Source organism: Colossoma macropomum, unplaced genomic scaffold, assembly GCF_904425465.1.
Source record: "Colossoma macropomum unplaced genomic scaffold, Colossoma_macropomum, whole genome shotgun sequence".
In the NCBI taxonomy this organism is placed as follows: Eukaryota; Metazoa; Chordata; class Actinopteri; order Characiformes; family Serrasalmidae; genus Colossoma; species Colossoma macropomum.
Window position 1 is genome coordinate 24,900,364 of NW_023494805.1, and position 15,296 is coordinate 24,915,659.

Genomic DNA, 15,296 nt, shown 5'->3' on the forward strand with positions numbered 1-15,296 from the left:
TAGGTTAGTTTTCCAGCACTCTTGTCCATGTAACTTATGTTACAATTGAAAGTAGAGTTGTTTGTCTTTGAGAAAAAAAAAAAAACAATAACAACAACTTTATTTTAGGTCATTTGGTCAGTGTTGTGGTAGGGGCACATACATATTAAGAGACATAAATGACTGATCAACAACAGTATGTATTAGAAAAGGCTTTTGACTGAACATTTATTCAGTGGCGTTTTAATTGACAAGAGATAGTTCAGTAATGTATTTTTATATCTGGAAATTAAAATCACAGGTGTGGGTGAATGAATAAAATTGGTATTTTAACCCTAAATATGCTTCATAAATTACTTTAGCTCAGTACATTTAGTAACTAATTCACATTTGTCAGTGTGTTATGACACTAATCATCCTTTATCCTCCTGAAAATTTATCTGCCATGACCTGAAAATGTCTACAGTTGCAAAAACATCCAACAATTTCCTTTTAGCAGATTTAAAACCTAAGCACACAACATTGTCAGTTTCCAGTCACTGGTGAACTAAATCAGATAGCTCCTTAAAATATTTTGATGTGGGACAAAGTATCTATGAAATTCATTAGAAGTAATGGTAGACAATACTTTAAGCTTCTCCACAAATCTCAACGTAGTTTAACGGAAGTGAGTCTTTACGTGCCATTGCTCGGGTGGCACTACATTTCCCATCACTCCCCACTGACAACTTCCTTCCACTCTACGCTTCGCAGGAAACGTTTTTCTGCCTCCACCACCATCTATTGCTGTGGAGGAGACGTGTAGTACCCGCCAGTGTGTGTTTCTTTCATTAACACACACACACACACACACACACACACACACACAAACACGACTGTTCTTAACAACAAAGCCAGTGTAATTTGTGTCTAATTTGTATGTCGTTTATATTTTAAACGGGTCGTTCCTCAGAGGACCCTCGAGCTGTGGGGGTGTGGTGATGTTCGAGCTTGAACGTTAAAAGTGGGCTGTTCCTCGTAGCTCGTTGAGAATAAGGAAACCAGAGCAAACCTGCAGCCTTGACTTAACTAGCACTGCAGACCCGCACCGCTCGGACACTGCGCTCTGAACACACCAGGGACTCTCTCAGTTAGTCTGACTCGGCTGAGCAAACCCACAGCTTTCCTGGAGGCAGATGGCGGATTCTTCATGTAAGTAGCCTTTATGTCTTTTTATTCTTTGTAGCCAACATCGTGTCAGTACCAGATCAGGCCACATCTAGCCAGGACCCTCTTACAGACTGTGGTCAGGAAAGACTGCAGTAGTTGAGACAGTGCAGCCCAACTCTAAACAGGATGATACATGGCGCAGTTTGTGTGTGTGTGTATATATATGTATGCATGTACGGGACAGACTGCTTTGCACCAAAGTAAGCTACAGCAAGGCTTGTCTGTAGGAAAAAGTTCGCCAAGTGTCCCCCATCACTGACTGTCCTCTCAGCTGTTCTCTCTGTAGACTCTGTTGTGGTGGTCAAGGCCACAAAGTTTGCATGTATGTGTAGTTCTTTGTTTTGATTTGGTGTATTGGCACAATGTAATTTACTCTTGTGTACAACCGTCCAATGTTCTGTAGGATCTTCCATCCTTGACATGTATCAATAAGTTTCTCAATAATTTCTCAGAAGTTTTTTTTTAAAATTCCTAGTGCGACTCCTCCAGCCAAAATAGAAAATATACTTTAGCTTAACAGGTTATTTGAGACATAAAGAACACCTAATTTAATGACGGCGTGAATCCTCAAAGTACTGCCCTAGGTGACAGCACAGCTTCATCTCTCTGATTTTACCTTTTTGCAGTTTTACCTAATAAAGGTATGCCTGTCACAGTTATTACACAGTTGCCTGATTGCAATTATTTGAGAGAATCACTGTTATTTTAGCTGATCTTAATTATTTTCCACAGTTGTTAGCTTTCACAATTATATGTTTATATTGCTGTGAAATTCAATTGATTGTGACAGACCTAAGCAGAGGTGTGTAAAGTAGCGCAAACCCATACTCAAGTTTATTTAATGGAATAATAACTTGTGGAAGTAAAAGCACTTTTTCAAAACACAACTTGAGTAAAAGTACAAAAGAAGCCTGTAAAACACTAATAGAGTACTTAAAGAACTGCGGTGGAACATCCAGCATCCATCAGCATGGAGGCTGAAGTTTATTAGGCTCTATTATTCTCTGTTAGCACTGGTCTAAAATAAGAATAAAATGCTAAAGCTTCAAAGTCACAACAAAGCAGTACAAATTCTTTTGCCAGTGGAGTAACTACTGAGGGTGATGGTGTGAGGGGCAGTCACACTGTGACCCGTGGCAAAGGAGGGCTCATGGTGATTGGGCCACCTAAAATCTTTATTGGGACCCTCCTAGATACTTATATAGTGAGCATAGAAAGATTTGGTTCATTAACAACACATCAGCAGTTAATTTCCATCAACGCTGCACAGACAGCCTCAACGTCTGTTTATCTCCCTCTCATTCATAATGCAGCTCATCCATGGTAACAGTCCTTCACACCACTGCAACATGTTGTATAATAATTGTTTCTTATTTTAATACAATCTTAAAAAGTCTGCCATGAAAAATTAGCATAAGGTGGTAGTGCTTGGCATGCCTTTAGAGCAGGCATGTCAAACTGGGGACTTTCGGGCCAAAGTGCTGCAGAGATTAGCATTTACCCTCATCTAACACTCTGAATTCAGTTCATGAAGGCCTTGCTAATTAGCTAATGAGCTGAATTCGGTGTGTTTAATGAGGCAGTGTGCTTAAGTCTGCAGTGTTTTGGCCTGTGAGGACCGGAGCCTGACACATGTGCTTTAGAGCATGAGCTTGTTTGAGTGATAGTGGCAGAGATAATAGAGACTGAACAAGCAGATTATATTGTCCTCTTCTATTTTTTTCATTGAAAGTTATTTTTTGCATGGTTATTTTTTGAGACTGGGGCCTATCAGGTCCTAGTTATGCCACAGGCTATTACATAAATTAAACAGAAAAGGGAAGTAGTAATTAAATGTGAATGACTAAATTGTAACCGAGCAAAACTTAGAAGGCAGTGTTGCTACCCTGTTCTTCAGGTTGCTGGAACTATTATATTGTAAATTGTCATGTCACTGACTTGCTATACGGTGCATTGTATTATTGCATAAGACACCGATCCTGCCAAGAGCTTGGCATGTGTTTCCTGCCTTTATGCCTGTGGAGACGGAATAGGAGTGGGCCTACACCTCATATAGCGCTTAACCTTGAAAGTGGCCTTTTAATGGAAAACTGAAGCAGTGGCCTGTTGTTTATCGCTTGAAAGTTCCTATTTCTGCTTTTCTTCTGAATCCTTTATTTGTGTCATTGATGTGTCATTGCTGCAGCTGCCCGCTGGAGAGGACGGCTAATCCACTGATTTATGTCATTATAGACTAATTGCCATCTCAAGTTAGAGAGAGTGTGAGAGAGCATGTCCTTGCTTTGTGATCCACTCCAGTGTATTTGTCCTGTTTTAAAGGCTTATTTCATGTGTTGGCTAAATTGTCAGAGAGCTATATTCTTATGGTTTCTGTGTATATGTTGTGCTTAGTGGTCTTTTAAAGGTTATTTAAGAATATGCCCAACTTGTTAGTTTCAGTAGCCAGTACTGCACTTTTTTTAAAAGTATTTGATAAAAGTGATGAAAAAAAGATATTTTTACAGCATGATTGCTGTAAAAAGCTCAGTGCTGTTTAACCCAGTATCCAATGTAGCCAAAATATATGCAGAGGGAATCGGAGTAAACTCTGGACACAGATGACATTTTTTATTAATTTTTATTAATTGTTAATCATTAATTTTTATAGCAGTTTCTGTTCTGCCATGATGTCGTTATTGTTCAGCTCCTTATTATATAGTGGTATGTGGGCACTATTTAAAACCACTGGTAAACTTGAATGATGTTATTTTGGTTACTTAATAAAATATGAAATAAAATTATGTTTGCTCAAACTCAAACTGATTATAGACTCTTTAATTTTTAACTATGGCATTAATGTCCTGATACTTTTTGAGGCCACTGCATGTCTAGAAAGATATTATCTACAGTGTGTATATTTGACTTCTTAGATTCGGAAACATGTTCTAAACCAACCTAAGGAAAACGTTATCATAATAACATACAACCAGTAACGTTAGTAACAACGGAAACCAATCTGGCTAACATAGGCTGTCAGTATAGATGGTGGCACTCACTGTGTATCGTGACAGAACTTACGATAACGATATCACCATCTTATTTATGGTCATTCATTTACATTTTGGTCCTGTCATGCACAGCTCTTTATGTCAGACTCCTAAAGCTGGCAGCTCAGACCTCTTCTGGCAATTAGGATGGATTGTAAATTGTGGACCTTCTGCTTTGTACAGCACTTGCTGACCATCCATGTATCGGCCCTTGAGATCTTTAACCATTGTAGTTAAGTAGCTGAAGTGGTTTAACCCTCCACACAGTAGGCTGTTGCCTTTTGTGTGTGACATTGCCATTTTTACAGTCCCAAAAAGTTTCACAGTGTCTTCGGCTGCAGTTAGGTCGTCATGTGTACATCACTGGTGCTTCCTCTCAGTGCTTTGTCCAGGAGAGTGGCTCAAATGCTGGTTGTTCAATGCATTCTTGCAGTACATCATAAAACCTGTTCCAAATTATGTTGGTTAACAATCTGTTTTAAACTTGTATGTGGGAATTCTTCATTGTATCTGGTTTTGTATTGCCATATTAATTGACACTTGGCGACATTACTACTTAACCTGCAGTCTTGTGACCAGAAATGGGCTGTTGACATGAAGGATTAGTCATTTTTATATTGAAATCACAATTTAAAAGAATGCAATTTTCAAATCGCAGAAGAGGCAATTTATTAGAACCTACACGATCCAGTGTTGTCTTAAATTTGGGAACTGGGAAAAGTTAACCTAATAACACAGAGTTTGTGAGCTGGCAGGCTGGCAAACTACATTCGGCGTTCAAACCTCAAACCTAAAAAATGGACTTGGTGAAAAAATGGCATTCAGCCTAATGTAAAGCAAAATTCCTGCATTTAAATCATGATCACTGTGCATCAGTGTATCCACAAGAATACAGAGTTTTTTTAACATGTCTAATTGACAGATGTTTATAGCTACTGTTTCTGTCACAGTAGTCTGACCTCTTAACCTTTGCCTCTCCCTATTTGGTTATAGTGTTCAGTGGGTATTTGACATGTTTATTGATCTCTTAGGTGAGTCACAACTCAAAGGGATGTCAGTTTTTCTGCTCTGTCTTTACTCAGGCCATCACATCCACTACTGTTCAGTACATGGGGGAGTGGGCAGTATACCAAAAATATAATCAATTGATCACCTATCGCTGTCAGTAGTCAGTTACAGTCTGAGGTAGTCTAGTTTGTTTTTGAGGCAGTGGGCATAGGTGTGTAACATGGTTTCCAGGCTTTTTAGCCTAGCATGGAAACCAGCCTACTAGCTGTGCTTCTGTTTGCTCTCACCCCGCCTGCATGGATGCTTCAGATGCATCAAATGGTGCCTCAGTCTCAGCTATCTGTATTGTAAGCATAAATTACTTGTTATTTTCCAAATTCCAGCAGAGGCGGGCAGGCATAGATGTAAGCACGAGTGTTCAGCATGAATGAGACATTCAGGCACGAGACAACATTTAGCATAGAAGCCAGAGTAGCTTCTGCGTGTTAATTTCTGGGTTAAAGAGCAGTGCCGACATAGGTTTATCTGTGTGTGGTTGAGTTTTTGATATTTTTCACAATAAAAATGTTTAAATTTATTTCATAATAATAATGATAAAGATTTTTCTAGTTTAATGTGATGGGACATCCCAGAATAATTACCACTGTTAACCTACAAATATAGGTTTACTCAAGCATCTTAAATGCTTTTATCAGTCTATAAACTGACAGACCACTTCACTAAGTACACTTCCTTGTTTCTACACTCATCGTCCATTTTATCAGCTCCACGTACCACATCGCTGCACTTCGTACAATTGCAGACCGTAGTCCATCTGTTTCTCTGCATACTTTGATAGCCCCTTTTCACCCTGTTCTTCAGTGGTCAGGACCGCCACAGAGCAGGTACTATTTGGGTGGTGAATCATTCTCAGAACTGCAGTGACACTGACGTGGTAGTGGTGCATTAGTGTGTGTTGCGCTGGTCTGAGTGAATCAAACACAGCAGTGCTGCTGGAGTTTTTAAATACCTCAGTGTCGCTGCTGGGCTGAGAATAGTCTACCAACAAAAATGTCCAGCCAACAGCATCCTGTTACAACTGATGAAGGACTAGAGGATGACCAACACAAACTGTGCAGCAATAGATGAGCTGTCGTCTCTGACTTTACATCTACAAGGTGGACCACTAATAGAGTGGACAGTAAATGGACACTGGAGAACAGGGGTCTAAAAGAGTATGCAGAGAAACAGATGGACTAAAGTCTGTGATTGTAGAACTACAAAGTGCAGATACAAGGAGGTGTACTTAATGAAGTAGCGTGTGTGTGTGTGTGTGTGTGTGTGTGTGCATTTTCTGATAAACCAAATGTGTCAGTGACTTTAATTATACCATTATATACATATTTGTCTGTACTGCCTACTACTGTTGATGTATCATAGTATCAATATTTAGAAAAAATGAGTAAGTACAATCATACAATTGGGGAAAAAATTGTTGCAAAAAAAAGTTACGGACAAGATAGTGGCATAATGTTCAATTATCCTATCTGCTACTTGTTTCTGTGCAGTTTACATAGCTGCTTTTCACTGGTTGTTATTGTTGTTGTTTACAGGCTCTTTTTATGATGCCTGCAGTTGTTCAGTGGTCTAAAACTACTGGCCATACTCACAATATACTCATAAATGAGAATTGTGCCGTAATCTATATCATTAGGACTGATATTGTTTAAAATTTGTTCAAAATCAGTGCGAATATCGATACATTGATACAGATTTCTGAACAATACTTTTTTCAATACCTTCTTTTTAATTGAAGTCTGAAAATGTGTTTAAAGCAGTCTGGAGTGTGTGGTGGTGGAAAGAGTATATTTACTCACCGCAGTAGAGCACAGACTAATCAAGAATCGCTGACGGTAATAATGTGTGTCGGAATGTCATTTTGGACCAAGCGTGCTTGTTCGCTCACTGACGCTGAAATTTGATATTGAATGACATGGAGTTTTCAGTTGAGGTCATTTGGTCGGTACATTTAAAGTACTGAATATCAGTAACCGGCTCTACCTCTCGTACACCCGTACTGAACGTTAACTCAGATGCCTGTCTGCATGAAGACTGTTTGTAGTGGCAGACACATCACTTCACATATGCATGTCATGCTGAGGTGCAGTGACAGACATGGGCTTACAAAGGGCTCGTTGTCAGTGTGTTCAGCTGACTCGCTGGAAGAATGAGCACGAGACTGGGAGCAGAATTCAGACGGACAAACAGGACAGGTCCGTACATAAGACTGATATAGTGCATGACCTTTGATCAGGGATTGAATTGACCTCTTATCTGCAGTGCAGCAGAGAGCCTAGTGTATTTAAATAAGAAATGTTCTGGTTCAGGCAGAATGTGCATCTTCATAAAGTTTGGGTATGTAAATGTGTGCTTGCTCATCTGTATCTGTGAGTGAGTGCTGCTTTTGGAGAATTGACTGACGTCTCTCAGTAAGCAGTGAAGAGGCAAAAGAGCTGAAATTCATTGCAAACAAAACCACAGGATGCTGAGGGATTTGGGCTTGGCCTGCAATGGGGTGGAATTCATCCAACTCAGAGCAGGAAAAAAAGCAGGAATAAGAGGGTCTGTTATATTGAGGGAGGTGAAATATTATTCACAGATAATTGGGAAAATTTCTGTTTTATCTCAACTCATTGCATGCTAGGGATGTGCATTCTGAATTATTTTAATTGTTCGAGTTATCGAACGCCAGTCGAATGCCAAAATTAGCACAGGACTGTAGGCTTAGTTTTTAAATCATCACTGTAGTTAACATTTGAAATCATTGTTTTTTACTCAAAAATAGGCCAGGGAAATGGTCCAACGTTGGATTTTGATGTGGACTCTTTGTCTGCTCGTGGAATTTTTTGAAAAAATAAACTTAAAGCTTCAATTCATGAGACCATGCAAAATCCTATAGCTCCACTCCAAGTACTTTTTTAGATATCAATTTTTGAAGTTTGAAATTTTGCAATTCTTTGTATGTGCACTCTAAGCCTCACTTTCTTGCTTACTTTTTTCACTGGATTGGGTTGAAAGTTGTACTGAACATCCAAGAAACCCTAAGAATAATTTGCAACATCTCAAGTACCCACTTCAGAACCCCTGTGAAATGCTCATGAAAGCAGATTTTATTAAAACCTGTACAGCAGTGCCTTTCAACCTGTGGGCCCAGTGGGCCATGGAAGTAATGCATTTTTTTCTTTATGCAAAAATTTATTACAATACAAATATTTAACCATGCTTAATTTTAAATATGACAAATATTTTTGATTATTTGCAAGAATAAAACATTTATGTTGCGCTCATTGTTCTCATTGTTTAAACAGTAGTTATATATTTTCAGTGCAAGCAAAACCAAAATGAAGTAAATACAGCTCTGAATATGTAGCTCTGTGCTTCATGTGTGTGAGAACTGAAAACGAGTAACTACAGCTCAGGGATCTTTTTAAATAAAGCCTTGAAACCCAACAACTTATACCATCACTCTGAGACTAAACACAGTAAATAGATATCTAAACTTGTTGAATTGAGCCAGAATTCCGTTTTACAGCTTTCCTCTCTTCAGCCTCTGCACTCTTTATGACATCCAGCTGTCTGTAGCTGCCAAATCAGCCTTCACATTAGGTGAGTCAGAAGAAAACAATCTGATTGGTTTAATCCGTGTTAGCTTTTTTATTGTGCTTTTGTTGATATTTAATAATAATTCAGCCTCCAGTTACATCAGACAGAGGCGTCAAACTCGGCTGATCTCGACAACTTTTTTTCGAGTCCATGTTACCTTGATACCTCCAAATAAGGTTGCGATTAAGACGAGACCGGGACTGCTCGTTTGTGGCCTCGAAACATGAGGCTGGACTCAAGTACTATAGCAATACGTGTCTCACCTAATGTGAAGGCTGATACATACTTTTTGTAAATCACTCTGGATAAGAGTATCTACTACATATGTAAATGGAAACGTGATAAATGTCATGTTCGCTTGAGACGTGTTAGATATGTAACTGCTTATGTAAAATGAATCAGTGCTCTGTTTATTAACCATTTATCCTGTCTCACTCAGTGCTCATCATGTATGGAGTATAGTTAGAAGAAAGGGAAAAGTATTGTGAAGAAATTGGACTCTATGCTGACTAAGCCCTGTGGTTAGACCTTGATTTTCCAGTTGGATCTGCCATTGCCTTGTCTCTTTCTTTGTCTCACTCCTTCCATAGTCTTGCTCTGCTTAGGGATGCACAGATATGGAATTTCTGGGCTGATCTGGCAACTCATAATACCTTCACTCTCGGAAAAACTGTCAATGGAGTAGCACTCAAAAATTATCTTGGGTGACATTGCTGTCCAAAAAAAGAGTATCTCCATTTACAGTTTTTAGGTTTTTTTTTTGCATAATTTGAACTCAACTGCCCTTCACATTGTATGAAAATTTCATGATGAATGGACCAACAGAAATGCTCCAAAATTGCTTGAAATAAAATCTCTTCATATTATCTTACATTAAAAGTAAAGAATGTTTTCCCCTCTCCTGTAAAGTTGCCATTTTGTAGATACTTGTTTTTCTTTGGACAGTGACTATAAGCATATTCTGTTGCCATTCTTTTTTTTTAAGCTGCATTGACTCTATTAAGAGTCACTTTGTGATTATTTCCTAATTTCCGGTTTCCTACTTTCCTATTTAAAAATAGTTATTCCCTCGGAAAATAAATATAGTGTACCTTTTAAATCTCATTTTAGGTACACAGCTAGGACTTAAGACCGTTGGGGTACACTTATACATTCTTTCTATGTGTACCATACCCTTTTTCTCACAGTGTTTTTGAATGCTAGAAAAACTAGAGGAAAAGAGAAAAGGACAAGGTAATGGGAGAACCCAACAGGACAGTCAAGGTGTTACTAGAGGCCTGAGTCAGCATAGTGTCCACTTTCTTCAACACTCTACTGTACAGTTCTTCAGCCCTGACTATTAGACAGCATTGTCTCTCTCTGTCCATTACACTGTCACACACTTCTGCCTGTAAAACACACAGAGAGGGTGGAGAGTATGTGTGTTAGTAGATTCAGGAATGTCACGGTTTGCTCTACCATCATGCTTTGACCCTTAATGACCTCCTGCTGGTGTACAGTTGCTCGTCAGCAACTGAGCAGTATTCATGTGGGATACTGTTCCAGTTCTGCAGAAGCAGATAATGACTTTCCACTTAGCATGGCCTAAGTTAGCCTTTGCTCTCTAGATTGTTGGATATAATATGGGATATAATATGGGATTAATGGTTAGGTGTTATTTTAAACCTGAATAGACTTAAAAGACATTTGTGTAACATTTTACACTGTTAAATAAGAAAATACATTATTAAAATTATGTGTACGAGAGCTCGAAATCCTCAGTGATACAGGTAGCCTACAAATCTGTGGCCTCACAATTCAAATCAGTTATGATTCTTTAGGAAAGTATTCAGTGCCTCATGGAAATTATTTTCGGTGTATTTAGAATTTTTTAGATTTTTAAGTATTATATTTTTTTAAATATACTGAATGCACAAATAAGAATGGAACAACTGTTTACTACGTACAGTTGTGTAATATAGACAATAAGAACAATACAGGCAATAGAGACAGTAAGAATCCATGTATATAGTTATAAATAACTAAAGATTCAGACCAAAATAATGAGTTCATTGTTTGCTGAATAGTGTTAAAATTGATTCTAATGAATTATAACATGCCAAAATTGATGCGGTCAAATCACCCCTCTCAGAAAATTTCAAATTTTAATCTAATACTGCTCTGATTTGTGTTTATCTGTCTGCAGCAAACACCACATTGGGCAGTGGGAATCTTGACACGGGAACCCCTGGGTACATTGCCTTTGTGATAGTGCTGGTCTTCTTCCTCCTGGGCCTGCTGGGCGTGCTTATCTGCCATGTGCTGAAGAAGAAGGGCTACCGCTGCACCACTGATGCTGAAGAGGATGACGAGCTGGAGGGAGAAGAGGAGAAGCACCTGGAGGAAGAAGGTGGGGAGAAGATGTCTGTGCAGACATTAATGAGCCAATATCATGGAAAACCGAATTTTCCTTGCACTTTTTGAAATAAAAGTAAACATTTTTAAAGTTTCTAATATACAGTTTACTCTTAAACTGACAGCAAAAACAGCCCCTTTTAAATTCAGAGTAATTTACAGCAACCATGATCAGTTGTGCATATGATGGCCCATTCAGCCTACAGCAGTTTAGCATGATGTTGAAGTGATAAGAGGTGTTGTTACTGCAGAAAGTTTGTAGCAGAGTTGTTGGAATGGAAGATGCAGGCAAAGATGATTAAACATTGTCCTGTTCCTGCCTGTCAGAAAGCAAATGCACCACTTCATCCAAAAGGAGTGACCAAAGTTTATTATTTCTGAGATCCCTAAGAATTCCAGTCTAAACTTCAATCAGAACAGGCCATGTACATGTATCAGTCTTAAAGGCACAGTAGCAAAAATGGTCTGTTTAGTTTTAAGATAAAAAAAAACTAAACTTTAAAGAGGTTGAAATGTCATATCAAAACAGATTATGATCATTTTTGCTGCATAACAGTGTTCAGATATTCTAAGGGGAAAAATAAAATTTAGAATATAAAGAAAATGTTCACTGTAGGCCGTTTTGAAGGAATTCTTCACCACAAAAAATTCACACAATTTTCCTCTTACACAAAATGTAAATGTTGTAGATCAGCCAAGACATGTTTGGTGTCTGAAGTTTGCTTCTTTAGATTTGCACCAGCAAAGTAACAAGTAATGGAAGTCTGTGCCATCCACATTTTTTTATTATAAACTTTTATTATAAACTAATGAGACCATCTTTGGACATTGAAGATGTCTTGGCTAATTGACTACATTTGGGGCAAATTGGAAACTGTAAAATTACACATTATATAAATTATACAGTTTTTTTTTTGGTGAGCTTTTTGGTGGTGAGCTGTCTCTTCATCTCAACATTGTTGTGTTTCATAGTGAAAATCATAGGAGGAGATTTACAGAAATGTGTGACTCCTTTTGCTTTTACTCCTTCCTGTGAAAGACCTACATGGCAAAATGACTGTTGTAAACGTTACACTGGATAGAGTGCAATCTTAGAGTGGTTTTCCATCTGTCATTGTGTTGGATAATGCTAATTAGTTGTCTTGTGAATGATAGTGACCAGTCTTCTGATGATCTAAAACTGACACATGGTCGTTGAGTTAGGGTGGGAAGGAAGGGTGGAGTGTGTTTGTATAAAAAAAAGATAGGAAATCGTTCTCGTCTTTCTGACACAGTTTCCTTTTTAGGACATTGATATGCATTAATGACTGCAGCCCATTGATATGAATGTCACAAGTATTGTACAACAGAGGAGTGATAGACCTAGATTTTCAATTGTGAAGAAATTTACCTGCTGTAACTGGAAACCTGCACTATTGAGACAGAGAGAAAACAGAGAGAGAGAGCGAGAGAGACAGAGTTAGATTGTGTGATTGTGTATACAGTAATTAGCAATGACGCTGCCTTCTCTTTTGTGTTTTTTGGATGATGGTATAGCAGGTTTGGCTGGGAGGAATAAACGGCCATTTGGAACAGAGTGGTACAGCATGTTGACATTGTGAAGGCAGTGATTGGTTATGAGATGTGTAATTGAGTCTAGAGCTTATCAGTCGAGACGGAGCGTTACTGCAGGAAACTACGCCCCATTTGTGGGGAAAATGTTTTTTTTTTTGTTTTTTGTTTTTTGTTTTTTGTTTTTTTTTAAAGAGTAATGTGGAAGAATTGAAGAACAGGCATATGAATTATATTCTAAAGGAGTATATAATAGTAATTGCACTGTATAATTGTTGTTGATAGTGGTAGGCTTTGAATGAGCTTACACATTGCACATTACAACACTACCACACCCTGTGGCTTAGCCTTTGCACACACACACACACACACACACACACACACACCCCCCAAACACAGATACACTCCTTATTCAAATCAGTGTTTTGTCCACAACCCATTTTGACCATTGTCTTTTTCCTTTCTCTCTGTTTTCCATTTGTTCGTCCTGTTCCTTCCCGTCTGCGCATTCTTTCTCTAAGATATTTTTTTTATTTTTCGTCTGATAAAATAGCTCTTGGTAACACTTTTCTTGAACCAAGCTACATAACATTTACGTAACCATGCCATGAACATATCATGCCAGATGTCGTATGCTGTCACGAGTTGCCTTGACAAATTTTGTTCAGTAATATAACAATGTCATTACTGTTATCAGTAACCGATCACCATTGCCATAATGTGTGATGTCATGACAGCTTCTATCACATGTTCATTTCTCCTTTGTTCTCTAGTTCACCATCATGCCATCAAACCTTAAGACATTTGTCATGACATTTACTGGTAATGGTTACATGTAGGCCTGTCACAATCATCAAATTTCAGCTGATGATTAATTGCCATAGAAATAATTGTGTAAATAATTACCAGTTGTCTTTTCTTAGTTTACAGTGTGTAGCTATTACAGTACAAGCTTAAAGCCAAATTGGCTTATGTTGCTTCCTAGCTGTTAATACCTAGTAGCTCCCAATTGATGACAGAAACAGTTGGAGCTCTAATAAACATTACTCACTACCGTTCTCTAAATGTGTTATAGCACCAGTCAGAAGTTAGAACTTGTTGTTTTTGTTAGACCCATAACATCAATAAAAGCATTTTCTTCTTTCCTTTATTTACATGAATTTGCCTCAACCCAATGATCGAAAAAGCACATAATTCACATTCTGTTTGTGGCGACATAAACATACAGTCATTAACAACTTTGGACAATAATTGTGCTCAGCTTAAGTAATTGAAAAAGTTCAAATAATTGCAATCAAGTGATTGTGTAATAATTGTGACAGGACTAGTACCATGACACTGTTATATTACCGAAATATAACGTGATAACTCATGATAGCATATGACATCTGCCAAGTAAAGAGTTCCCTAATTTATCATTTATACAATTTATAATTTAATTTATAATTTATACAAAATGAAAGCAAATTGTCATACTCATTAATGGGGATGCACAATAATATTGTCCTCGGCAGATGTTTGTTTTAAAACAAATCGCCATGAGAGCGATGTTTAGATTTGACCGATATTTGATATTGTATTTATTGTTCTCTGGAGGAGCAGAATAGATAGGTGCCACTGTGGAAAAATGTATGAATTTGTATTTGTTTTATTGCATTTTTAACCCTCTACAAATAAGTGTTACATTTCTCTGTACTGATAATCTACGTGGAGCTAGTTCCAATGTCTTCATTTTATAAATATTTATGTATTGACATTGGTTGATATATATACATCAAAAATATCAGATATTGGCTCCAGCCCAAAATTCCCATTAACAACTTTGTGCATCCCTACTCATTAACATTTTTGCTCCTTTTTTCCTTTTATTCTATTCTTTTATGTATTCGTAACCAGTTTCCAGGGTAGTGGGGGCCTCTGCTTTATCGTGACACTTGACCTGCTGACCAGTGCATGAGCATTCTGTCTTTTCAAGCTGCTGGTCAGGCAGCATGTGTGCGTATGTGTATCACTGCTGACTTACTCACTCAATGAGAACATGGCCAGTTGTATCTCTGGAGACTTCATACAGGACCCAAGCCTGACCTCCAGCTGTAGAGCTCATGTTAGAAGTATTGAGCAGCGCTTTGATTACGTGCACCATAACACGAAAATCCTGGCCGGATTTCAGCCAGGACTGGTCTTATTCTGATTGACTAAAGAAGTCAAGTCAAGCAGAGGTCGATTTGGAGTGTGAGATTTAGATTGCGAAATATAGCTTTTGTCCATCTGAACTATTGTTTTGTTTTGTTTTGTTTTAAAGTATTTATTTGACTTCACTAAAACCAGATAAGATGCTTGATACCACATGAAGTACATGTATTAGATTGAAGTCACCAAACATTGTTTTACAGTGTACTGGTAATGTCATTTATTACCCAGTATTACCCAGTAATCTGTATTTATTAGAAGATTTGTTAGAACGTACTACACTGATGTGTTTTTAGC

The 15,296-nt window shown here is 38.0% G+C and overlaps 1 protein-coding gene across 1 annotated transcript in view; it reads left to right on the forward strand.

Annotated features, from left to right (window-relative positions):
• The first annotated feature begins 784 nt into the window (after window positions 1-784).
• rell1 (RELT like 1) overlaps window positions 785-15,296 on the forward strand; it is a 35,522-nt gene continuing 21,010 nt past the window's right edge. The window contains exons 1-2 of the mRNA XM_036597164.1: window positions 785-1,170; window positions 11,050-11,253. Of these exons, the coding sequence (XP_036453057.1) occupies window positions 1,155-1,170; window positions 11,050-11,253 (220 nt within the window). The 5' untranslated portion in view covers window positions 785-1,154. The remainder of the gene's footprint in view (window positions 1,171-11,049; window positions 11,254-15,296) is intronic.